This window comes from Nerophis ophidion, linkage group LG03 (genome assembly GCF_033978795.1).
Source record: "Nerophis ophidion isolate RoL-2023_Sa linkage group LG03, RoL_Noph_v1.0, whole genome shotgun sequence".
Lineage (NCBI taxonomy): Eukaryota > Metazoa > Chordata > Actinopteri > Syngnathiformes > Syngnathidae > Nerophis > Nerophis ophidion.
Genome location: NC_084613.1, coordinates 6891919 through 6919302, shown reverse-complemented (window position 1 = coordinate 6919302; position 27384 = coordinate 6891919). Strand labels below are relative to the sequence as shown.

The following is a 27384-nucleotide window of genomic DNA, read 5'->3' as shown; positions in this document are numbered from 1 at the left end:
CAACATGGCACTCACATGACAGCCTCTTTCTCCGTGCGGGAACTGAGGTACCGCTGGACTTGGGCCTGGTTGACCCCGTACAGGGCCAGCATCAGGAAGACCCCACCCACGCCCAGCGTCCAAAAGGTGTGGCGCTCCAAAGGATCGGGATTCAGGCTGCAAAGAAAGCACACCAATGGGTTGAAAAAAAACGTGCAAACGAGACATTTAGCTGAATTTTGTGGTGAAAAATGTAAACAGAAGCTTGTGGATGGCTACCAAAAGTACCTTTTTGCAGGTAAACTTGCCAAAGGGTCATGTAAGCAAATATGAACATTGCTGTACGTATACTTTTGATTGCTCTGCGACTTTTCCTTTCTCTCGACGTGTCTCTCTCTCGCTCCCACTCCCACCACGTGTCTCGTGCCGGCTGCTGCTAATAAAGGTAAACTTGCCAAAGGGACATGTAAGCAAATATGAACATTGCTGTACGTATACTTTTGATTGCTCTGCGACTTTTCAGTCCTTCTCTCGGCGTGTCTCTCTCTCGCTCCCACTCCCACCACGTGTCTCGTGCCGGCTGCTGCTAATAAAGGTAAACTTGCCAAAGGGTCATGTAAGCAAATATGAACATTGCTGTACGTATACTTTTGATTGCTCTGCGACTTTTCCTTTCTCTCGACGTGTCTCTCTCTCGCTCCCACTCCCACCACGTGTCTCGTGCCGGCTGCTGCTATTGCAGGTAAACTTGCCAAAGGGTCATGTAAGCAAATATGAACATTGCTGTACGTATACTTTTGATTGCTCTGCGACTTTTCCTTTCTCTCGACGTGTCTCTCTCTCGCTCCCACTCCCACCACGTGTCTCGTGCCGGCTGCTGCTAATAAAGGTAAACTTGCCAAAGGGTCATGTAAGCAAATATGAACATTGCTGTACGTATACTTTTGATTGCTCTGCGACTTTTCAGTCTTTCTCTCGGCGTGTCTCTCTCTCGCTCCCACTCCCACCACGTGTCTCGTGCCGGCTGCTGCTGATAAAGGTAAACTTGCCAAAGGGTCATGTAAGCAAATATGAACATTGCTGTACGTATACTTTTGATTACTCAGATAATAAATTCATTAAAATAAGCATGAATGTTATGATTTTTTTTGTTTTGTTTTTCCCGTCCTGTCCAGTTTCTCAGGCAAATCATGAGCCCGGTAGTCAGGTTTGAGCATTGTTTTATCCGATCACAGGCCACAGCCCAGTTCTGCGACTTTTCCGTTTTTCTCTCGGCGTGTCTCTCTCTCGCTCCCACTCCCACCACGTGTCTCGTGCCGGCTGCTGCTAATAAAGGTAAACTTGCCAAGGGTCATGTAAGCAAATATGAACATTGCTGTACGTATACTTTTGATTGCTCGGATAATAAATTCATTAAAATAAGCAAACTTCATGAATGTTATGATTTTTTTTTGTTTGGTTTTTACCGTCCTGTCCAGTTTCTCAGGCAAATCATGAGCCCGGTAGTCAGGTTTGAGCATTGTTTTATTCGCTCGCAGGCCACGGCCCGGTTCTGCGACTTTTCAGTCTTTCTCTCGGCGTGTCTCTCTCTCGCTCCCACTCCCACCACGTGTCTCGTGCCGGCTGCTGCTATTGCAGGTAAACTTGCCAAGGGTCATGTAAGCAAATATGAACATTGCTGTACGTATACTTTTGATTGCTCGGATAATAAATTCATTAAAATAAGCATGAATGTTATGATTTTTGTTTTGTTTTGTTTTTTCCGTCCTGTCCAGTTTCTCAGGCAAATCATGTCAGGTTTGAGCATTGTTTTATTCGCTCGCAGGCCACGGCCCAGTTCTGCGACTTTTCAGTCTTTCTCTCGGCGTGTCTCTCTCTCGCTCCAACTCCCACCACGTGTCTCGTGCCGGCTGCTGCCAATAAAGGTAAACTTGCCAAGGGTCATGTAAGCAAATATGAACATTGCTGTACGTATACTTTTGATTGCTCGGATAATAAATTCATTAAAATAAGCATGAATGTTATGATTTTTTTGGTTTAGTTTTTCCCGTCCTGTCCAGTTTCTCAGGCAAATCATGCTCAGGTTTGAGCATTGTTTTATTCGCTCACAGGCTACAGCCCAGTTCTGCGACTTTTCAGTCTTTCTCTCGGCGTGTCTCTCTCTCGCTCCCACTCCCACCATGTGTCTCGTGCCGGCTGCTGCTAATAAAGGTAAACTTGCCAAGGGGTCATGTAAGCAAATATGAACATTGCTGTACCTATACTTTTGATTGCTCGGATAATAAATTCATTAAAATAAGCATGAATGTTATGATTTTTTTTTTTTTTGGTTTTTTCCGTCCTGTCCAGTTTCTCAGGCAAATCGTGTCAGGTTTGAGCATTGTTTTATTCGCTCGCAGGCCACAGCCCGGTTCTGCGACTTTTCCGTCTTTCTCTCGGCGTGTCTCTCTCTCGCTCCCACTCCCACCACGTGTCTCGTGCCGGCTGCTGCTAATAAAGGTAAACTTGCCAAAGGGACATGTAAGCAAATATGAACATTGCTGTACGTATACTTTTGATTGCTCAGATAATAAATTCATTAAAATAAGCATGAATGTTGTGATTTTTTTTGTTTTGTTTTTTCCGTCCTGTCCAGTTTCTCAGGCAAATCATGAGCCCGGTAGTCAGGTTTGAGCATTGTTTTATTCGCTCACAGCCCACAGCCCAGTTCTGCGACTTTTCCGTCTTTCTCTCGGCGTGTCTCTCTCTCGCTCCCACTCCCACCACGTGTCTCGTGCCGGCTGCTGCTATTGCAGGTAAACTTGCCAAAGGGTCATGTAAGCAAATATGAACATTGCTGTACGTATACTTTTGATTGCTCGGATAATAAATTCATTAAAATAAGCATGAATGTTATGATTTTTTTTTGTTTTGTTTAGTTTTTCCCGTCCTGTCCAGTTTCTCAGGCAAATCATGTCAGGTTTGAGCATTGTTTTATTCGCTCGCAGGCCACAGCCCTGTTCTGTGACTTTTCCGTCTTTCTCTCGGCGTGTCTCTCTCTCGCTCCCACTCCCACCACGTGTCTCGTGCCGGCTGCTGCTATTGCAGGTTAACTTGCCAAAGGGACATGTAAGCAAATATGAACATTGCTGTACGTATACTTTTGATTGCTCGGATAATAAATTCATTAAAATAAGCATGAATGTTATGATTTTTTTTGTTTTGTTTTTCCCGTCCTGTCCAGTTTCTCAGGCAAATCGTGTCAGGTTTGAGCATTGTTTTATTCGCTCGCAGGCCGAAGCCCAGTTCTGCGACTTTTCCGTCTTTCTCTCGGCGTGTCTCTCTCTCGCTCCCACTCCCACCACGTGTCTCGTGCCGGCTGCTGCTATTGCAGGTAAACTTGCCAAAGGATCATGTAAGAAAATATGAACATTGCTGTACGTATACTTTTGATTGCTCGGATATTAAATTCATTAAAATAAGCAAACTTCATGAATGTTATGATTTTTTTTTGTTTGGTTTTTTCCGGCCTGTCCAGTTTCTCAGGCAAATCATGAGCCCGGTAGTCAGGTTTGAGCATTGTTTTATTCGCTCGCAGGCCACAGCCCAGTTCTGCGACTTTTCAGTCTTTCTCTCGGCGTGTCTCTCTCTCGCTCCCACCACGTGTCTCGTGCCGGCTGCTGCTATTGCAGGTAAACTTGCCAAAGGGTCATGTAAGCAAATATGAACATTGCTGTACGTATACTTTTGATTGCTCGGATAATAAATTCATTAAAATAAGCATGAATGTTGTGATTTTTTTTTTGTTTTGTTTTTTCCGTCCTGTCCAGTTTCTCAGGCAAATCATGTCAGGTTTGAGAATTGTTTTATTCGCTCGCAGGCCGAAGCCCAGTTCTGCGACTTTTCAGTCTTTCTCTCGACGTGTCTCTCTCTCGCTCCCACTCCCACCACGTGTCTCGTGCCGGCTGCTGCTATTGCAGGTAAACTTGCCAAAGGGTCATGTAAGCAAATATGAACATTGCTGTACGTATAATTTTGATTACTCGGAGAATAAATTCATTAAAATAAGCATGAATGTTATGATTTTTTTTGTTTTGTTTTTCCCGTCCTGTCCAGTTTCTCAGGCAAATCATGAGCCCGGTAGTCAGGTTTGAGCATTGTTTTATTCGCTCGCAGGCCACGGCCCAGTTCTGCGACTTTTCAGTCTTTCTCTCGGCGTGTCTCTCTCTCGCTCCCACTCCCACCACGTGTCTCGTGCCGGCTGCTGCTAATAAAGGTAAACTTGCCAAGGGTCATGTAAGCAAATATGAACATTGCTGTACGTATACTTTTGATTGCTCGGATAATAAATTCATTAAAATAAGCATGAATGTTATGATTTTTTTTGTTTTGTTTTTCCCGTCCTGTCCAGTTTCTCAGGCAAATCATGTCAGGTTTGAGCATTGTTTTATTCGCTCGCAGGCCACAGCCCAGTTCTGCGACTTTTCCGTCTTTCTCTCGGCGTGTCTCTCTCTCGCTCCCACTCCCACCACGTGTCTCGTGCCGGCTGCTGCTATTGCAGGTAAACTTGCCAAAGGGTCATGTAAGCAAATATGAACATTGCTGTACATATACTTTTGATTACTCATATAATAAATTCATTAAAATAAGCATGAATCTTATGATTTTTTTTTTGTTTTGTTTTTTCCGTCCTGTCCAGTTTCTCAGGCAAATCATGTCAGGTTTGAGCATTGTTTTATTCGCTCGCAGGCCACGGCCCAGTTCTGCGACTTTTCCGTCTTCTCTCGGCGTGTCTCTCTCTCGCTCCCACTCCCACCACGTGTCTCGTGCAGGCTGCTGCTAATAAAGGTAAACTTGCCAAGGGGTCATGTAAGCAAATATGAACATTGCTGTACGTATACTTTTGATTGCTCGGATAATAAATTCATTAAAATAAGCATGAATGTTATGATTTTTTTTGTTTGGTTTTTCCCGTCCTGTCCAGTTTCTCAGGCAAATCATGAGCCCGGTAGTCAGGTTTCAGTTCTGCGACTTTTCCGTCTTTCTCTCGGCGTGTCTCTCTCTCGCTCCCACTCCCACCACGTGTCTCGTGCCGGCTGCTGCTAATAAAGGTAAACTTGCCAAGGGTCATGTAAGCAAATATGAACATTGCTGTACGTATACTTTTGATTGCTCGGATAATAAATTCATTAAAATAAGCATGAATGTTATGATTTTTTTTGTTTTGTTTTTCCCGTCCTGTCCAGTTTCTCAGGCAAATCATGAGCCCGGTAGTCAGGTTTCAGTTCTGCGACTTTTCCGTCTTTCTCTCGGCGTGTCTCTCTCTCGCTCCCACTCCCACCACGTGTCTCGTGCCGGCTGCTGCTAATAAAGGTAAACTTGCCAAGGGTCATGTAAGCAAATATGAACATTGCTGTACGTATACTTTTGATTGCTCGGATAATAAATTCATTAAAATAAGCATGAATGTTATGATTTTTTTTGTTTTGTTTTTCCCGTCCTGTCCAGTTTCTCAGGCAAATCATGAGCCCGGTAGTCAGGTTTGAGCATTGTTTTATTCGCTCGCAGGCCACAGCCCGGTTCTGCGACTTTTCCGTCTTTCTCTCGGCGTGTCTCTCTCTCGCTCCCACTCCCTCCACGTGTCTCGTGCCGGCTGCTGCTATTGCAGGTAAACTTGCCAAGGGTCATGTAAGCAAATATGAACATTGCTGTACGTATACTTTTGATTGCTCGGATAATAAATTCATTAAAATAAGTATGAATGTTATGATTTTTTTTGTTTTGTTTTTCCCGTCCTGTCCAGTTTCTCAGGCAAATCATGAGCCCGGTAGTCAGGTTTGAGCATTGTTTTATTCGCTCGCAGGCCACGGCCCAGTTCTGCGACTTTTCAGTCTTTCTCTCGGCGTGTCTCTCTCTCGCTCCCACTCCCACCATGTGTCTCGTGCCGGCTGCTGCTAATAAAGGTAAACTTGCCAAGGGTCATGTAAGCAAATATGAACATTGCTGTACGTATACTTTTGATTACTCAGATAATAAATTCATTAAAATAAGCATGAATGTTGTGATTTTTTTTGTTTAGTTTTTCCCGTCCTGTCCAGTTTCTCAGGAAAATCATGCTCAGGTTTGAGCATTGTTTTATTCGCTCGCAGGCCACGGACCAGTTCTGCGACTTTTCCGTCTTTCTCTCGGCGTGTCTCTCTCTCTCGCTCCCACTCCCACCACGTGTCTCGTGCCGGCTGCTGCTATTGCAGGTAAACTTGCCAAAGGGTCATGTAAGCAAATATGAACATTGCTGTACGTATACTTTTGATTGCTCTGCGACTTTTCAGTCTTTCTCTCGGCGTGTCTCTCTCTCGCTCCCACTCCCACCACGTGTCTCGTGCCGGCTGCTGCTATTGCAGGTAAACTTGCCAAAGGGTCATGTAAGCAAATATGAACATTGCTGTACGTATACTTTTGATTGCTCTGCGACTTTTCAGTCTTTCTCTCGGCGTGTCTCTCTCTCGCTCCCACTCCCACCACGTGTCTCGTGCCGGCTGCTGCTATTGCAGGTAAACTTGCCAAAGGGTCATGTAAGAAAATATGAACATTGCTGTACCTATACTTTTGATTGTTCGGATAATAAATTCATTAAAATAAGCAAACTTCATGAATGTTATGATTTTTTTTTGTTTTGTTTTTTCCGTCCTGTCCAGTTTCTCAGGCAAATCATGTCAGGTTTGAGCATTGTTTTATTCGCTCACAGGCCACAGCCCAGTTCTGCGACTTTTCCGTCTTTCTCTCGGCGTGTCTCTCTCTCGCTCCCACTCCCACCACGTGTCTCGTGCCGGCTGCTGCTAATAAAGGTAAACTTGCCAAGGGTCATGTAAGCAAATATGAACATTGCTGTACGTATACTTTTGATTGCTCGGATAATAAATTCATTAAAATAAGCATGAATGTTATGATTTTTTGTTTTGTTTTGTTTTTTCCGTCCTGTCCAGTTTCTCAGGCAAATCATGAGCCCGGTAGTCAGGTTTGAGCATTGTTTTATTTGCTCGCAGGCCACAGCCCAGTTCTGCGACTTTTCAGTCTTTCTCTCGGCGTGTCTCTCTCTCGCTCCCGCTCCCACCACGTGTCTCGTGCCGGCTGCTGCTATTGCAGGTAAACTTGCCAAGGGTCATGTAAGCAAATATGAACATTGCTGTACGTATACTTTTGATTGCTCGGATAATAAATTCATTAAAATAAGCAAACTTCATGAATGTTATGATTTATTTTGTTTAGTTTTTCCCGTCCTGTCCAGTTTCTCAGGCAAATCATGAGCCCGGTAGTCAGGTTTGAGCATTGTTTTATTCGCTCACAGGCCACGGCCCGGTTCTGCGACTTTTCAGTCTTTCTCTCGGCGTGTCTCTCTCTCGCTCCCACTCCCACCACGTGTCTCGTGCCGGCTGCTGCTAATAAAGGCGACGTGATTACCATGAATTGGGACAGCATGGCGCAGTGGGAGAGTAGCCGTGCGCAACCCGAGGGTCCCTGGTTTAATTCCCACCTAATACCAACCTCGTCACGTCCTTTTGTGTCCTGAGCAAGACACTTCACCGTTGCTCCTGATGGGTGCTGGTTAGCGCCTTGCATGCCAGCTCCCTCCATCAGTGTGTGAATGTATGTGTGAATGGGTAAATGTGGAAGTAGTGTCAAAGCACTTTGAGTACCTTGAAGGTAGAAAAGCGCTATACAAGTACAACCCATTTATTTATCATTTAATTGATTAACGTGGACCCCGACTTAAACAAGTTGAAAAACTTATTGGGGTGTTACCATTTAGTGGTCAATTGTACGGAATATGTACTGAACTGTGCAATCTACTAATAAAAGTATCAATCAATCAATCAATTAGATGATCAGTCCCAGCTGGGCAATCTACTCACCTGCCGCTGGTGAGTAGATTGCCCAACCCGCTCCGCGGCAGGCCCACAGACCACGCCACCCTCCACAATAATTATATATATTAATATGTATGTATATATTTTCTCTTGTTGCCTTATTTGTATTTGACTTTACTAAATGTTTGGCGACAATTTTATTAAAAAAAAAAAACAGTTGTCTCTTAAGTAATATAGAAATGGATCTATTTCATGGAGGAATATAGTTAAATAAGTTATATAACTAGTACCCAATGTCATTAAAAAAAATTATTGATTTTGAATAGAGAATCGTTTTGAATAGAGATTCGATTCCAAAATTAATCGAATCTTTACCCCCCGAGAATCGAACCGAATTGTGTGGTTTCCAAATATTCGCAGCCATACCCGCTTTATTTTCTTTCCTTCCCTCCTACGCTTTCAGATATAAATTAGTGACTAGAAATCTAACGTGGACTAGTGTTAGTAGAAAGAAGAACACAGTAAGAATGATGTTTTACTCACTCCAGTCCAGCGATGCGGCTTCCGTTCACCGCTTTCCTCCAGACCTCGGCGATGCCCCCGGCCTGGTGAGCCCCGACAATGATGACGGACAGCTGTCCGGCAAACATGACCACGGTCTGGAACACATCGGTCCACATCACCGCCTTCAGGCCGCCCTGATCACACGGAATTAATTTTCATATCTTTAATTCCGCCGGACAACTTCACCGCTTTTTGTACATTCGGTAAGCGTTTAGCCTTTGCTGACTCACCAGAGCGGTATAGAGGGTGCACACGAGTCCCATGGCAAGAACTGCTCCCCACAGGTCAAAACCAGTGACTGCAAGGCAAGGAAACAACACCATAGAACACATGTGTCAGAATAATTCTATAGAAGTTATCACACAACTTGTTTGCGATGAGTTCAGGTTGCCAAGCATGAAGACAAAAACTGTCTCTGATCTTATCAAGCATTGTAAACCTCAACTGTGTGCCATGGAATGCGCCATAGAGGTGTCGGTTTCTCAGATCTTGGACAAGGACCCTAGCCGGAAATCTACAGTTGTTCTAAAGCAACAATACATATATGTAATGATAACTAGCGATACTAAAGAATGCAGAAAAATGGAGGGGAAGAAAGAGAAGCAACCTATTTTAACCTTGTAGATTGTTATAGTAACAATAGGCTAACCTGACGTTAACCAGACTGTGATTGTCACTCCAAAGTGAGTATCCAATCACAAGTTGCAATTTCCTGAAGCAGGAATTGTTGCGGGGTAGCCAGAAAAAATCACTTTTTTAACCCACAAAGTAGGAGAACAAAACGTTGATTAGGTGGCAGATATATATTTGCGAGGCCGTTTTCAAGAGGGATATTTAAAGAGAAACTACATCTTGTGAGACCATGTCGGCCATGAAATGGGGAAATGATTGCCATTTCCACTGGAACTTGGGGCGGTTTAGCCCGGTTGGTAGAGTGGCCGTGCCAGCAACTTGAGGGTTGCAGGTTCGATTCCTGCTTTCGCCGTCCTAGTCACTGCCGTTGTGTCCTTGGGCAAGACACTTTACCCACCTGCTCCCAGGGCCACCCACACTGGTTTGAATGTAACTTAGATATTGGGTTTCACTATGTAAAGCGCTTTGAGTCACTAGAGAAAAGCGCTATATAAATATAATTCACAAGTTGCAATTTCCTGAAGCAGGAATTGTTGCGGGGTAGCCAGAAAAAATCACTTTTTTAACCCACAAAGTAGGAGAACAAAACGTTGATTAGGTGGCAGATATATATTTGCAAGGCCATTTTCAAGAGGGATATTTAAAGAGAAACTACATCTTGTGAGACCATGTCGGCCATGAAATGGGGAAATGATTGCCATTTCCACTGGAACTTGGGGCGGTTTAGTTGGTAGAGTGGCCGTGCCAGCAACTTGAGGGTTGCAGGTTTGATTCCCGCTTCTGCCAACCTAGTCACTGCCGTTGTGTGCTTGGGCAAGACACTTTACCCACCTGCTCCCAGTGCCACCCACACTGGTTTAAATGTAACTTAGATATTGGGTTTTACTATGTAAAGCGCTTTGAGTCACTAGAGAAAAGCGCTATATAAATATAATTCACAATTCACGAGTTGCAATTTCCTGAAGCAGGAATTGTTGCGGGGTAGCCAGAAAAATCACTTTTTTAACCCACAAAGTAGGAGAACAAATCGTTGATTAGGTGGCAGATATAGATATTTGCAAGGCCATTTTCAAGAGGGATATTTAAAGAGAAACTACATCTTGTGAGACTATGTCGGCCATGAAATGGGGAAATGATTGTCATTTCCACTGGAACTTGGGGCGGTTTAGCCCGGTTGGTAGAGTGGCCGTGTCAGCAACTTGAGGGTTGCAGGTTTGATTCCCGCTTCTGCCAACCTAGTCACTGCCGTTGTGTCCTTGGGCAAGACACTTTACCCACCTGCTCCCAGTGCCACCCACACTGGTTTGATTGGAACTTAGATATTGGGTTTCCCTATGTAAAGCGCTTTGAGTCACTAGAGAAAAGCGCTATATAAATATAATTCACAATTCACAAGTTGCAATTTCCTGAAGCAGGAATTGTGGCGGGATAGCCAGAAAAAATCACTTTTTTAACCCACAAAGTAGGAGAACAAAACGTTGATTAGGTGGCAGATATATATATTTGCAAGGCCATTTTCAAGAGGGATATTTAAAGAGAAACTACATCTTGTGAGACCATGTCGGCCATGAAATGGGGAAATGATTGCCATTTCCACTGGAACTTGGGGCGGTTTAGCTCGGTTTGTAGAGTGGCCGTGCCAGCAACTTGAGGGTTGCAGGTTCGATTCCCGCTTCTGCCAACCTAGTCACTGCCGTTGTGTCCTTGGGCAAGACACTTTACCCACCTGCTCCCAGTGCCACCCACACTGGTTTGAATGTAACTTAGATATTGGGTTTCACTATGTAAAGCGCTTTGAGTCACTAGAGAAAAAGCGCTATATAAATATAATTCACAAGTTGCAATTTCCTGAAGCAGGAATTGTTGCGGGGTAGCCAGAAAAATCACTTTTTTAACCCACAAAGTAGGAGAACAAATCGTTGATTAGGTGGCAGATATATATATTTGCAAGGCCATTTTCAAGAGGGATATTTAAAGACAAACTACATCTTGTGAGACCATGTCGGCCATGAAATGGGGAAATGATTGCCATTTCCACTGGAACTTGGGGCGGTTTAGCTCGGTTTGTAGAGTGGCCGTGCCAGCAACTTGAGGGTTGCAGGTTCGATTCCCGCTTCTGCCAACCTAGTCACTGCCGTTGTGTCCTTGGGCAAGACACTTTACCCACCTGCTCCCAGTGCCACCCACACTGGTTTGAATGTAACTAAGATATTGGGTTTCACTATGTAAAGCGCTTTGAGTAACTACAGAAAAGCGCTATATAAATATAATTCACAATTCACAAGTTGCAATTTCCTGAAGCAGAAATTGTTGCGGGGTAGCCAGAAAAATCCCTTTTTTAACCCACAAAGTAGGAGAACAAATCGTTGATTAGGTGGCAGATATATATTTGCAAGGCCATTTTCAAGAGGGATATTTAAAGAGAAACTACATCTTGTGAGACCATGTCGGCCATGAAATGGAGAAATGATTGCCATTTCCACTGGAACTTGGGGCGGTTTAGCTCGGTTTGTAGAGTGGCCGTGCCAGCAACTTGAGGGTTGCAGGTTCGATTCCCGCTTCTGCCAACCTAGTCACTGCCGTTGTGTCCTTGGGCAAGACACTTTACCCACCTGCTCCCAGTGCCACCCACACTGGTTTGAATGTAACTTAGATATTGGGTTTCACTATGTAAAGCGATTTGAGTCACTAGAGAAAAAGCGCTATATAAATATAATTCACAAGTTGCAATTTCCTGAAGCAGGAATTGTTGCGGGGTAGCCAGAAAAATCACTTTTTTTAAACCACAAAGTAGGAGAACAAAACGTTGATTAGGTGGCAGATATATATTTGCAAGGCCATTTTCAAGAGGGATATTTAAAGAGAAACTACATCTTGTGAGACCATGTCGGCCATGAAATGGGGAAATGATTGCCATTTCCACTGGAACTTGGGGCGGTTTAGCTCGGTTGTTAGAGTGGCCGTGTCAGCAACTTGAGGGTTGCAGGTTCGATTCCCGCTTTTGCCGTCCTAGTCACTGCCGTTGTGTCCTTGGGCAAGACACTTTACCCACCTGCTCCCAGTGCCACCCACACTGGTTTAAATGTAACTTAGATACTGGGTTTCACTATGTAAAGCGCTTTGAGTCACTAGAGAAAAAGCGCTATATAAATATAATTCACAATTCACAAGTTGCAATTTCCTGAAGCAGGAACTGTTGCGGGGTAGCCAGAAAAATCACTTTTTTAACCCACAAAGTAGGAGAACAAATCGTTGACTAGGTGGCAGATATATATATTTGCAAGGCCTTTTTCAAGAGGGATATTTAAAGAGAAACTACATCGTGTGAGACCACGTCGGCCATGAAATGGGGAAATTATTGCCTTTTCCACTGGAACCAAGTGACTACGAGGGGTACCACTGGAATGGGTCCTACAAATTGTGAGTTCAAATGTTTTTTGTTTCTTTATTTTTTCACATTTAATATGCTTTGAGCAGTTTTAATTTTGACAGAACCACATAATGTTTTAATCGCTGATGCGGGTTTACTGATTTTTAAATGCGTCAGAAAATAACTCGTTTTGTACACTGTTGATGTTCTTCAATGCGCAGTAAATATATTTCTGTATACTATTTCTCCAGCAATAGTGAGATCAATTGTGATATTTTGAGAGGTCATCATTGAAGTGGGACATCACTGAAGGCCTAGGTGGGAAACGCACGGTTCAAAACCCATTCTAACCAACTACGATCCACTTTGAGGTTTTTTATAAGAGTGTTAAGGTAAATGTGTTGATTCATTATTATGAAGAAGTGTACTGTAGTTCCATCTGTGATTACTTGCAAGAAAAAAGGACAGGTGTGTCTCACCTGCATTGAGGGCCAAAGCAGGAGCATAAAGGACCACGCCCATATAGATGACCTACAGGTGCAGGGGAAACATGTTAGCGCATGAAGTTAAGTGTTTTGTCTAAGTCAGGGGTCACCAACCTTTTTGAAACCAAGAGCTACTTCTTGGGTACTGATTAATGCGAAGGGCTACCAGTGTGATACACACTTAAATACATTGCCAGAAATAGCCAATCTGCTAAATTTACCTTTAATAAATAAATCTATTTATATATATATATATATATAAAAAAATGGGTATTTCTGTCTGTCGTTCCGTCGTACATTTTTTTTTCCTTTTACGGAAGTTTTTTTGTCGAGAATAGATGATGAAATAAACACTTAATTGAACGGTTTAAAAGAGGAGAAAACACGAAAAAAATGACAATTAAATTTTGAAACATAGTTTATCTTCAATTTCGACTCTTTAAAATTCTAAATTTAAACGAAAAAAATTAAGAGAAAAACTAGCTAATTTGAATCTTTTTTTTGGAAAAAAATAAAAAAAGAATTTATGGAACATCATTGGTAATTTTTTCTGGTTAAGATTAATTTTAGAATTTTGATGACATGTTTTAAATAAGTTAAAATCCAATCTGCACTTTGTTAGAATATATAACAAATTGGACCAAGTTATATTTCTAACAAAGACAAATCATTATTTCTTCTAGATTTTCCATAACAAAAATATTTAAAAGAAATTCAAAAGACTTTGAAATAAGATTTAAATTTGATTGTAAGGATTTTCTAGATTTTTTTAATTTTAATCATAATTTTGAAGAATTTTTACACAAATATTCTTTGTCGAAAAACAGAAGCTTAAATGAAGAATTCAATTAAAATGTATTTATTATTCTTTACAATAAAAAAATTACTTTACTTAGACATTGATTTAAATTGTCAGGAAAGAAGAGGAATGAATTTAAAAGGTAAAAAGCTATATGTGTTTAAAAATCCTAAAATCATTTTTAAGGTTGTATTTGTTCTCTAAAATTGTCTTTCCGAAAGTTTTAAGAAGCAAAGTAAAAAAATAAATTAATTTATTCAAACAAGTGAAGACCAAGTCTTTAAAATATTTTCTTGGATTTTCAAATTCTATTTGAGTTTTGTCTCTCTTAGAATTAAAAATTGAGGCAGCTCACTGGTAAGTGCTGCTATTTGAGCTATTTTTCAAACAAGCCAGCGGGCGACTAATCTGGTCCTTATGGGCGACCTGCGGGCACCGCGTTGGTGACCCCTGGTCTAATTATTAACACTAAAACAAAACAACTAAAACCGCATCCCGCCAAAATAAAAAAAACAAAGAAACCCCACTTTGAACTATTTAAACCTATATTTGATTTTAATATATTTTTAATGCCTTCATATTTCAAGTAGTATTTGACAAGACAATTGAACTGAAACAGGATAAAAAAAAAGTGCGTGCATACCATCTGAAAGATGAAGGTGATGGTCCCACATATGCGGACTGTCTTGTTGAAGCGAAGCTCCAGATACTGTTGGGGAGGAAAACAAGACGTGAACGTTCATGACGCTAAAGTTGATGACGGATAAATCGGGTTTTACAATAAACAACGTGGCTGTAAACAACTAAAAGGTTGCCTGGTTGTCAACATGAAAGATATCAGATCATACAGTCATGGAAACTATTCATCCCCTGCTAATTTTAGTTGATTACAACCTTACTCAGACATGAAAAGTCCAGATTTTTTGTGGCCATATTGCAGTCTACATGTATCTCTTATGTGTGACTGCCATCATATTGCAGTCTACATGTATCTCTTATGTGTGACTGCCATCATATTGCAGTCTACACGTATCGTTTATGTGTGACTGCCATCATATGGCAGTCTACACGTATCTCTTATTTGTCACTGCCATCATATTGCAGTCTACATGTATCTCAAATGTGTGACTGCCATCATATTGCAGTCTACATGTATCTCTTATGAGTGACTGCCATCATATTGCAGTCTACATGTATCTCTTATGTGTGACTGCCATCATACTGCAGTCTACATGTATGTCTTATGAGTGACTGCCATCATATTGCAGTCTACATGTATCTCTTATGTGTGACTGCCATCATATTGCAGTCTACACGTATCTCTTATGTGTGACTGCCATCATATTGCAGTCTACACGTATCTCTTATGTGTGACTGCCATCATATTGCAGTCTACACGTATCTCTTATGTGTGACTGCCATCATATTACAGTCTACATGTATCTCTTATGTGTGACTGCCATCATATTGCAGTCTACACGTATCGTTTATGTGTGACTGCCATCATATGGCAGTCTACACGTATCTCTTATTTGTCACTGCCATCATATTGCAGTCTACATGTATCTCAAATGTGTGACTGCCATCATATTGCAGTCTACATGTATTTCTTATGAGTGACTGCCATCATATTGCAGTCTACATGTATCTCTTATGTGTGACTGCCATCATATTGCAGTCTACATGTATCTCAAATGTGTGACTGCCATCATATTGCAGTCTACACGTATCTCTTATGTGTGACTGCCATCATATTGCAGTCTACATGTATCTCTTATGTGTGACTGCCGTCATATTGCAGTCTACACGTATCTCTTATGTGTGACTGCCATCATATTGCAGTCTACACGTATCTCTTATGTGTGACTGCCGTCGTATTGAAGTCTACACGTATCTCTTATGTGTGACTGCCATCATATTGCAGTCTACACGTATCTCTTATGTGTGACTGCCGTCGTATTGAAGTCTACACGTATCTCTTAAGTGTGACTGCCATCATATTGCCATCTACACGTATCTCTTATGTGTGACTGCCATCATATTGCAGTGTACACGTATCTCTTAAGTGTGACTGCCATCATATTGCAGTCTACACATATCTCTTATGTGTGACTGCCATCATATTGCAGTCTACGCGTATCTCTTATGTGTGACTGCCATCATATTGCAGTCTACATGTATCTCTTAAGTGTGACTGCCATCATATTGCAGTCTACACGTATCTCAAATGTGTGACTGCCATCATACTGCAGTCTACACGTATCTCTTATATGTGACTGCCATCATATTGCAGTGTACATGTATCTCTTATGTGTGACTGCCGTCGTATTGAAGTCTACACGTATCTCTTATGTGTGACTGCCATCATATTGCAGTCTACACATATCTCTTAAGTGTGACTGCCATCATATTGCAGTCTACACGTATCTCTTATGTGTGAACGGCATCAAATTGCAGTCTACGCGTATCTCTTATGTGTGACTGCCATCTACTGGTAACACTTATCATAACACCATGTATCAAATAAAATAGCTTCGAGGTCGGTAAGCACAACCAGAATTATTACATACATTAGGCGCACCTGGTTTAAGGCGCACTGTCCATTTTTGAGAAAATGAAAGGATTTTAAGTGCGCCTTATAGTCGGGGAAAAATACGTTTTGTTTTGATCCTTACCTCATAGGCGCTGGAGAGCCGCAGTCGGTAGAAGACCGGTATAAAAACGTGCGCCGGGATGAGTAGACCCAAGAAGTAGGAGCAGCCCAGGAACCAGTACTGAGTCCCGAAGGTGTACACTTCGGACGGCGCGCCCAGAATCGCCACGGCCGACTGGAAGGTGGCGAGCAGAGACAAAGACACGGGAAGGCAGCTCATGGAGCGGTCGGCCATCAGGAACTCCTGTTGGGGGGGAAAAGATGTCAACGATAATGGGACTGAAACCTGACTTGCATCTTTTTTTTCCCCCCGCCGCCGCCGGCCCACCTGAGTGGTGCGTTGGCGTCCGCCGGAGAAGGCGTAAAAGAGGCCGATGCCGGCCGAGGCCACCAGCAGCAAGGCAAAGATGACGTAGTCCACCGTGGTGAAGTGCATATGGACTACTTCCCCCATCGTGACTCTGCAAGGGAGTCCCGGGCTGAGGTTTTTTGTGGAGGAGGCCCTTCTAGCGGCGGGCCCTCGAGGACGCTCACAACGCTACATGGGCCGTTGTGGGAGTTGGAAAGCTGGAGAAAGAGAAATAGGGATTAAAAAAACACTTTGGTACATTCAATGGGGGTCTGGCGGCAGACACTTTCTCATCTTCTTGCCAGTGGTGCAACTTGAATCCCTCCCTGTTATGATGTCTCCAAGGTTCCAAAAAATAGTCGAAAAAACGAAAAATAACAGAGCTGAGACCAGGTTTTTGTAATGTGAAAATGAAAATGGCGGGTGTGTTACCTCGGTGACGTCATCTCTAAAAGAGCGATAAACAGAAAGGCGTTTAATTTGCCAAAATTCACCCGTTTAGAGTTCGGAAATCGGTTAAAAAAATGCATGGTCTTTTTTCTGCACCATCAAGGTATATATTGACGCTTACATCGAGAGGAGCCAGATGAGGTGGTTCGGGCATCTGGTCAGGATGCCACCCGAACGCCTCCCTAGGGATGTGTTTAGGGCACGTCCAGCTGGTAGGAGGCCACGGGGAAGACCCAGGACACGTTGGAAAGACTATGTCTCCCGGCTGGCCTGGGAACGCCTCGGGATCCCCCGGGAAGAGCTAGACGAAGTGGCTGGAGATAGGGAAGTCTGGGCATCCCTGCATAGGCTGCTGCCCCCGCGACCCGACCTCGGATAAGCGGAAGATGATGGATGGATGGATGGCATAGGTTTGGTGATAATGTTCCCCTTTAAAGCAAGAGCTTGGCTCTGTTTACTCTGAGGGTTAATCTCCAGGGCAAAGTCCGTGTCGTTAGTCCGCCATGATTATCAAGGCAAACGACGCCAGTGTGCATGCGCCTGACTTCCTGTTGCCTAAAATGCAGTTTTTCGGTAATTAAACAACAGACTTATTGTATTACTAACCGTTTAGAATTTTATCGCAAGTTATCATTATACCGTTTATTGTTACATCCTTCGTTCATTAAGAAGGTAAAAAAGTCAAAGGCGGTCACGGCGTGCTCTTGACGCAAATTTTGGTCAATTTTTTTAGGGCTTGACCGCAAATGACGAGGGCGGTCGCGGTTTTTCCCGAGCCCTGCATGTCCACTATCACCCACTCATCGGTTTTTTTAATCCCTATTTCTCTTTCTCCAGCTTTCCAACTCCCACAACGGCCCATGTAGCGTTGTGAGCGTCCTCGAGGGCCCGCCGCTAGAAGGGCCTCCTCCACAAAAAACCGATGAGTGGGTGATAGTGGACATGCAGGGCTCGGGAAAAACCGCGACCGCCCTCGTCATTTGCGGTCAAGCCCTAAAAAAATTGACCAAAATTTGCGTCAAGAACACGCCGTGACCGCCTTTGACTTTTTTACCTTCTAAATGAACGAAGGATGTAACAATAAACGGTATAATGATAACTTGCGATAAAATTCTAAACGGTTAGTAATACAATAAGTCTGTTGTTTAATTACCGAAAAACTGCATTTTAGGCAACAGGAAGTCAGGCGCATGCACACTAGCGTCGTTTGCCTTGATAATCATGGCGGACTAACGACACGGACTTTGCCCGGGAGATTAACCCTCAGAGTAAACAGAGCCAAGCTCTTGCTTTAAAGGGGAACATTATCAGCAGACCTATGTAAGCGTCAATATATACCTTGATGGTGCAGAAAAAAGACCATGCATTTTTTTAACCGATTTCCGAACTCTAAATGGGTGAATTTTGGCAAATTAAACGCCTTTCTGTTTATCGCTCTTTTAGTGATGACGTCAGAACGTGACGTCACCGAGGTAACACACCCGCCATTTTCATTTTCACACTACAAACACCTGGTGTCAGCTCTGTTATTTTCCGTTTTTCGACTATTTTTTGGAACCTTGGAGACATCATGCCTCGTCGAGGGTGTAACAACACTAACAGGGAGGGATTCAAGTTGCACCACTGGCAAGAAGATGAGAAAGTGTCTGCCGCCAGACCCCCATTGAATGTACCAAAGTGTCTTCACATTTGACCGTCGATGCTAAGACAGACATGGCACAGAGATGTATGGATAACCTGCAGATGCATTTGCAACGATAAAGTCAACGAAATCACAAAGGTGAGTTTTGTTGATGTTGTTGACTTATGTGCTAATCAGACATATTTGGTAACGGCACGACTGCCAGCTAATCGATGCTAACATGCTACGCTAATCGATGCCCATCCATCCATTTTCTACCGCTTATTCCCTTTCGGGGTCGCGGGGGGCGCTGGCGCCTATCTCAGCTACAATCGGGCGGAAGGCGGGGTACACCCTGGACAAGTCGCCACCTCATCGCAGGGCCAACACAGATAGACAGACAACATTCACACTCACATTCACACACTAGGGCCAATTTAGTGTTGCCAATCAACCTATCCCCAGGTGCATGTCTTTGGAGGTGGGAGGAAGCCGGAGTACCCGGAGGGAACCCACGCATTCACGGGGAGAACATGCAAACTCCACACAGAAAGATCCCGAGCCTGGATTTGAACCCAGGACTGCAGGACCTTCGTATTGTGAGGCAGATGCACTAACCCCTCTGCCACCGTGAAGCCGCTAATCGATGCTAACATGCTATTTACGCTAGCTGTATGTACATTTGAAACTAGATACCGACATTTAATGCGAAACAAACACTTACCAATCGACGGATTTAAGTTGCCCCAGTGTCACAAGATGCGAAAGTCCTGATCGTTTGGTCCGCACATTTTACCGGCGATGCTAATAAGGCAGCCATGCTATGGGCCACTTCATTAGGTACACCCACGCTATGGCCGAATAGCGTCAATAGCGCCTCCATGCTCCGACCATCTGTTTCAATACATGCGTAATCTGTTGAATCGCTTAAGCCGCTGAAATCCGAGTCTGAGTCCGAGCTAATGTCGCTATATCTTGCTGTGGTAACCGCCATGTTGTTTACATTGGCAGCACTGTATGACGTCACAGGGAAATGGATAGTGGTTTCGAAGATAGCGAAAATAAGGCACTTTAAAGCTTTATTTAGGGATATTCTGGGACCGGTAAAATTTTGAAAAAAACTTCAAAAAATACAACAAGCCGCTGGGAACTGATTTTTATTGTTTTTAACCCTTTTGAAATTGTGATAATGTTCCCCTTCAACCACATTTTCCCTCACTTCCCGCCCTGCGTTTAAGTGCGCACTGCTATGTTTGGATGGAGACACGGGAAGTGGACAATATTGAAGACACTTGTCCCCACACTAAAAGTACACAGAAAACTACCGTATTTCCTTGAATTGCCGCTGGGTATGTAGTATGCACCTGCTTAGAATTACTGCCGGGTCAAACTTGCTTCGCAAAATAATTAGCGCATGCTTAGTATTACCGCCGGCTCAAACTCGTCACGTCACGAGTGACACTTCCCCTGTCATCATTTTCAAAATGGAGGAATCTGATAACAATACCGGTAATTTGAAATCGCATAAAGGGAAGAAGATTAAGAGCTATTCAGTAGGATTTAAGGTCCAAGCTATTGAATATGCTAAAAAGAACAGTAAGCAGCTATGTTTTATTAGTATACCGTAGCTGCGTGTGTCAAATACGAGTCATTAAATGACTCCCGGCTCCTGGTGGTAGAGGGCGCTAGTGATCCTTCTTGCGACTACTCGGCTGCAGAAGAAGTGACAACGAGTGACGTGATATGTGCTGGGATGGATATGACGGGGGAGGGGTGCACGACGGACCTAATAGGATGTAACATCACTATTCCTATGCTGGCTATGTAAACAACCGGGCTGAAACAAAGCATGTTCCAGTCCTAAATACCCAGTGTATTATTTATCAATCAATCAATCAATGTTTACTTATATAGCCTTAAATCACTAGTGTCTCAAAGGGCTGCACAAACCACCACGACATCCTCGGTAGGCCCACATAAGGGCAAGGAAAACTCACACCCAGTGGGACGTCGGTGACAATAATGACTATGAGAACCTTGGAGAGGAGGAAAGCAATAGATGTCGAGCGGGTCTAACATGATACTGTGAAAGTTCAATCCATAATGGATCCAACACAGTCGCGAGAGTCCAGTCCAAAGGGGATCCAACACAGCAGCGAGAGTCCCGTTCACAGCGGAGCCAGCAGGAAACCATCCCAAGCGGAGGCGGATCAGCAGCGCAGAGATGTCCTCAGCCGATACACAGGCAAGCAGTACATGGCCACCGGATCGGACCGGACCCCCTCCACAAGGGAGAGTGGGACATAGAAGAAAAAGAAAAGAAACGGCAGATCAACTGGTCTAAAAAGGGAGTCTATTTAAAGGCTAGAGTATACAAATGAGTTTTAAGGTGAGACTTAAATGCTTCTACTGAGGTGGCATCTCAAACTGTTACCGGGAGGGCATTCCAGAGTACTGGAGCCCGAACGGAAAACGCTCTATAGCCCGCAGACTTTTTTTGGGCTTTGGGAATCACTAACAAGCCGGAGTCCTTTGCAACAACACTTCATGGTGGCAGCAGTGGGATAAAGAGATCACCCGCGGAGCAGAACGGGAGGGGGAGTTGTCCGAGGATAATTCTGTCGTCGCCCGCACGTGAGGAGCCGAGCTAACTCTCCCGTCCAAAAGCATAACCTAGTAACTCACTTCAAGAGATACTAGGTTTTTCTGTTGTATCCACGCGGTTATGTGGCGCGTAACAGCTTACTTACGGAAAAAATGACAATATCGCATACACTGATGTAAAGCATATCACCTAGTAACTCCGAAATTATTACTGAGTTACTGGGTTTTGCCTTTGGACTGGAGAACTGATAGAAGCGGTCTGATAGCAGTTTTTGCAGGAGCAACATGCTTTGTATTTAACATGCGGGCAAGTTGTCTTTTTATGCGTAATGGCCAATTATGGAGATTGGATGATGGTGTCATCTGGAATAGAGATTGAATCCTGTGGGAAACACTAATAGTCATTCCATTCTGGATAGTGAATGTACTTTAGTGAAGTGAAGTGACTTATATTTATATAGCGCTTTTCTCAAGTGACTCAAAGCGCTTTACATAGTGACACCCAATATCTAAGTTACATTTAAACTAGGAGCAGGTGGGTAAAGTGTCTTGCCCAAGGACACAACGGCAGTGACTAGGGTGGCACAAGCGGGAATCGAACCTGCAACCCTCAAGTTGCTGGCCCGGCCGCTCTACCAACCGAGCTAAACCAAAGGTGCCCTAAATCAATGTAATTCATGAGGCTGAAAATGTCTGGACGTTCCACTCTAAAGGTCCCGTTTCCCAGGCAACGCTCAGTCTAGTCCTCCTTGCATCCACCTTTATATTGTTATTTTTTTTTTAAATACAACACCTGTGACGATTACATTCGCGTGACATTTAGTTGCAGTAAGACTTGAGGTTTCTTTCTTTTTTTGGGGCATTTTGCCTATCGTTGTTAGAGACAACAAACCCCCCCCCCCCCCCCCCCCCCCAAATAGTAGAGATAAAAGTAAATCTAATGGGAGTCCATCGTGTTGCCTTCAAAGACCTCGAAAACAATTTCAAAAAACCCTCCATTAAAGTTTTATACACAGGCTGTAAGTACAACCCCCGTTTCCATACGAGTTGGGAAATTGTGTTTGATGTAAATATAAACGGAATAAAATGATTTGTAAATCATTTTCAACCCATATTCAGTTGAATATGCTACAAAGACAACATAATTGATGTTCAAACTCAGGGGTCGGGAACCTTTTTGGCTGAGAGAACCAAAAAGCCAAATATTTTAAAATATATTTCCGCAAGAGCCGTATAAATTTTTTTTTAACACTGAACACAACAAAACACGTGCATTTTTAAGTAAGACCAACATTTCTAGAGTATAATAGGTCTCTTATTCTTTGTAATAACTTTGTTATTCTGAGGCTAACTGTGGAGGGGGCGTGGCCTGCGGGCTTACAGCGAACTGGGATGTGCCAGTACCGGCTTTGAAATCAGCGACAGGTGCGTAGATGGCCCAGCTGGGCCTTGTTATCTAATCACCTGTCGCTCTGTTATAAGCAGCAGCCAGGAGGAGAGACGGGGTTGGGGCTGGAGCCAGAGCGCGAGTGAGACCGAAAGAGAAAAAGACAATTGCTGGAAAGCAACTGAGAGACTTATTGAAGAATAAAACAATATCGTAACCCTGAAAGAGGCTCTCATGTCGGTGCTTGGTGCTCCGAAGAACCCCCAGGAGGGCAAGCCCCACACTAACCAAAAATAAATAAATCATTTCTTACCATTAACGCAACTTCTTGAACAGGTGCGGTAGAAAACGGATGGATTAAAAATGCATGAGAATGTTTTATATTTTTAACGTTATTTTTAACACTTTGATTACAAGTGGAATTATTCATTACTTATTGTTTTAAGCAACGTCAGGTCAGATTTATCCGCGTGACAAAGAAGTTGGGAAAGGTGGCAATAAAATACTGATAAAGTTGAGGAATGCTCATCAAACACTTATTTGAAACATCCCACAGGTGTGCAGGCTAATTGGGAACAGGTGGGTGCCATGATTGGGTATAAAAGCAGCTTCCATGAAATGCTAAGTAATTCACAAACAAGGATGGGGTGAGGGTCACCACTTTGTAAGCAAATAGTCGAACTGTTTTAGAACAACATTTCTCAACGAGCTATTGCAAGGAAATTTAGGGATTTTACCATCTACGGCCCGTAAAATCATCAAAAAGTTCAAAGAATCTGGAGAAATCAATCCACGTAAGCGATGATATTACGGACTTTTGACCCCTCAGGCGGTACTGCATCAAAAACCGACACCAGTGTGTAAAGGATATCACCACATGGGCTCAGGAACACTTCGTAAAACCACTGTCAGTAACTACAATTGGTCGCTACATCTGTAAGTGCAAGTTAAAACTCTACTATGCAAAGCCAAACCCATTTATCAACAACATCCTGAAACGCCGCCGGCTTGGCTGAGCCCCGGCTCACCTAAGATGGACTTATGCAAAGTGGAAAGGTGTTCTGTGGTTTGACGAGTCCACATTTCAAATTATATATGGAAACAGAGCACGTGGTGTCCTCCGGAACAAAGAAGAAAATAACCATTCGGATTGTTATAGGCGCAAAGTTGAAAAGCCAGCATGTGTGATGGTATGGGGGTGTATTAGTGCCCAAGGCATGGGTAACTTACACATCTGTGAAGGCACCATTAATGCTGAAAGGTCCATACAGGTTTTGGAGCAACATATGTTGTCATCCAAGCAACGTTATCATGGACGCCCCTGCTTATTTCAGCAAGACAAGTGTTACAACAGCGTGGCTTCGTAAAAAAAAGAGTGCGAGTACTTTCCTGGCCCGCCTGCAGTCCAGACCTGTCTCCCATGGAAAATGTGTGGCGCATTATGAAGCGTAAAATACGAGAGCGGAGACCTCGGACTGTTGAAGGACTGAAGCTCTACATAAAACAAGAATGGGAAAGAATTCCACTTTCAAAGCTTCAACAATTAGTTTCCTCAGTTCCCAAACGTTTATTTAGTGTCGTTAAAAGAAAAGGTGATGTAACACCGTGGTGAACATGCCCTTTCCCAACTACTTTGGCACGTGTTGCAGCCATGAAATTCTAAGTTAATTATTATTTGCCAAAAAAAATTAAGTTTATGAGTTTGAACATCAAATATGTTGTCTTTGTAGCATATTCAACTGAATATGGGTTGAAAATGATTTGCAAATCATTGTATTCCGTTTATATTTACATCTAACACAATTTCCCAAATCATATCGAAACAAGGTTTGTATATACTGTCAATTCCTAACTATGAGTCGCTACCTTTTTTCCCAACGCTTTGAATCCTGCGGCTCATAAACAGGACGCGACTTGTTTATGGGGTTTTCATCGCAAAAATGGCCAAAATTCAACAGTATTAATAACAGCCACTGACTATATAACTGTGTTGTTTTTTGTGCTGTGGCGCCATCTTTAGACCACGTAAATGAAGTACAGTTGGCAATTTTGAAATACATTGCTCCCATTAGCAGCAAGCTAATTATTACAAATAAGAATGCAAAAAAAGTACAAATAAAGTGTGTATGTTTTTTTACAAGTACCATTATCACTGGAGGACGAGGAATAGCTAAACATGCTTCACTACACAGCATAGGAGGATACAATAGCTCACCGGCGTCACAATGTAAACAAATGCCATGGGTGGATGTACACCTGACATCCACTGTAATGATACCAAGTACAAGAGCGTATTTAGTCAATACTACTATGATTACATCGATATTTGTTATCGCCACAAAATATTTTATTTAATTTAAATTCATATTATGTTCATAAAGTCAGTAAATACGTCCCTGGACACATGAGGACTTTGAATATGACCAATGTATGATCCTGTAACTACTTGGTATCGACATGATCCATACCTAAAAGTGTGGTATCACCCAAAACTAATGTCAAGTATCAAAGAAGAGAAGAATAAGTGATTATTACATTTTAACAGAAGTGTAGATAGAACATGTTCAAACAGAAAATAAGCAGATATCAACAGTAAATGAACAAGTGGATTAATGATACATTTTTTACAGTTTGTCCCTCACAATGTAGACAAAATAATAGGTAGATAAATTACACAATATGTTATAATATAATATAATAATATGATACATTTTTACAGTGCTTGTCTTGGCTCCAGGGTTGTCTCGATACCAATATTTTGGTACCAGAACCTAAATGTATTTCAATACTTTTAGATACTTTTCTTAATCAAGGTGACCACAAAAATGTCTTTATTGTCTTTATTGTAACAACAAATGTTAGTGTACATGAAACATGTGTTTATTATTGTCATTTAGTCCTTCAATAAAATGTTGAACATACTAGACAACTTGTCTTTTAGTAGGAAGTAAACAAACAAATATACACCTTATTTTATAAAGGACAAACTGTAAAAATGGACTATCAATTCACTTGTTCATTTACTGTTAATATCTGCTTATTTTCTGTTTTAACATGTTCTATCTACACTTCTGTTCAAATGTAATAATCACTTATTCTTCTCTTCTTTGATACTTGACATTAGTTTTGGATGATACCACACATTTAGGTGTGGATCATGTCGATACCAAGTAGTTACAGGATCATACATTGGTCATATTCAAAGTCCTCGTGTGTCCAGGGATGTATTTACTGACTTTATAAACATAATATGAATTAAAAAAATATTAATGTAATCATAGTAGTATCGACTAGGTACGCTCTTGTACTTGGTATCATTACAGTGGATGTCAGGTGTAGATCCACCCATGGCATTTGTTTACATTGTGACGGCGGTGAGCTAATGTATACTCCTACGGTGTGTAATGAAGCATGTTTAGATATTCCCCCTCCTCCAGTGATAATGATACTTGTAAAAAACTAAATTTATTTGCACTTAAGCAGCTCTTCCTGTGTTTTTTTCAGTGTTATAACTTCACCTTTATCTTGACTTTTTACACCAAAATGCGCCCAATCTCCCTTTTCTGTCTACACACTGTGTATGCTTGTAAGTACTCTGTATGTGTGCGCTGCCGAACATGCTCCTCTGCTCGTAAAAAAATACATTGGAAACCGGTACTTTGCAAACAGAGTATAGTACCAATTTTGAGTCATGAGTACGGCGATACTATACTAGTACCGGTATACCGTACAACCCTAAACTGGACAATTCACTCCATCCGACAGAAGATACAACTTTAGTCATGATGACCTCCAGCCAGTTTTACTCATGCAGCTAAATAAAACAAAAGCAGGACATTTCAGAGGCCATGTTTCAGCAAACAAAAACACAAATCTGGTTCTGTTATCGTAATAGAGACTATGTTATTCCTTCACTATTTCAATGTATGGGAGATTTATTTGTATTATTCCGTTTGACACCCCCCACTGTGCTCAGCGGAGGCAAAACTCTTATATTTCCCTGAAGCAACATCACCCCCCTGCCATGTACTGGACATGCTGATGAAAAGCCAGCGGGTGCTGTTGAGAGGTAGACGTGGGAAAGTAGATTGAGAATCAATCATGTCGTCCTTGCCGTTGTAGGGCTGCACAAATAATCCCGTCGCAATCGCGGGTTTTGGCTGCCGCGATTAAACGACGGTGATTGTCGGCGATGTTAACATTTAAAAAGCGGGCCGCGTCGCATATCAAATCAAGCACTTTCACGATGCATTGCATAGTGTTGAAGCCGAGCGTCTTGTGGAGTGTTTTTGAACCTTTTTGGAGCCAAGGCACATTTTTGTTCATTGAAAAATGTATTGACTCATATTTGACACACGCAGCTACGGTATATTAATAAAACATAGCTGCTTACTGTTCTTTTTAGCATATTCAATAGCTTTGAGCTTAAATCCTACTGAATAGTTTCACCCGGCGGAAATCCTAAGCATATGCTAATTATTTTGCGAAACGAGTTTGACTCGGCGGAAATTCTAGACATGCGCTAATAAAAATAATATTTTGCGAAACGAGTTTGACCCGGCGTTGATCCGCATGCGCGGCATAGCTCGGTTGGTAGAGTGGCCGTGCCAGCAACTTGAGGGTTGCAGGTTCGATTCCCGCTTCCG

The 27384-nt window shown here is 42.6% G+C and overlaps 1 protein-coding gene across 1 annotated transcript in view; it reads right to left on the bottom strand.

Moving 5' to 3' along the window:
• Positions 1 to 27384, bottom strand: part of slc5a6a (solute carrier family 5 member 6a) — a 77188-nt gene that overhangs the window by 29980 nt on the left and 19824 nt on the right. Inside the window, exons 2-8 of the mRNA XM_061894124.1 lie at positions 16656 to 16894; positions 16350 to 16571; positions 14318 to 14383; positions 12870 to 12921; positions 8618 to 8685; positions 8367 to 8521; positions 16 to 156 (exon numbers count right to left, since the gene is read on the bottom strand). Of these exons, the coding sequence (XP_061750108.1) occupies positions 16 to 156; positions 8367 to 8521; positions 8618 to 8685; positions 12870 to 12921; positions 14318 to 14383; positions 16350 to 16571; positions 16656 to 16781 (830 nt within the window). The 5' untranslated portion in view covers positions 16782 to 16894. The remainder of the gene's footprint in view (positions 1 to 15; positions 157 to 8366; positions 8522 to 8617; positions 8686 to 12869; positions 12922 to 14317; positions 14384 to 16349; positions 16572 to 16655; positions 16895 to 27384) is intronic.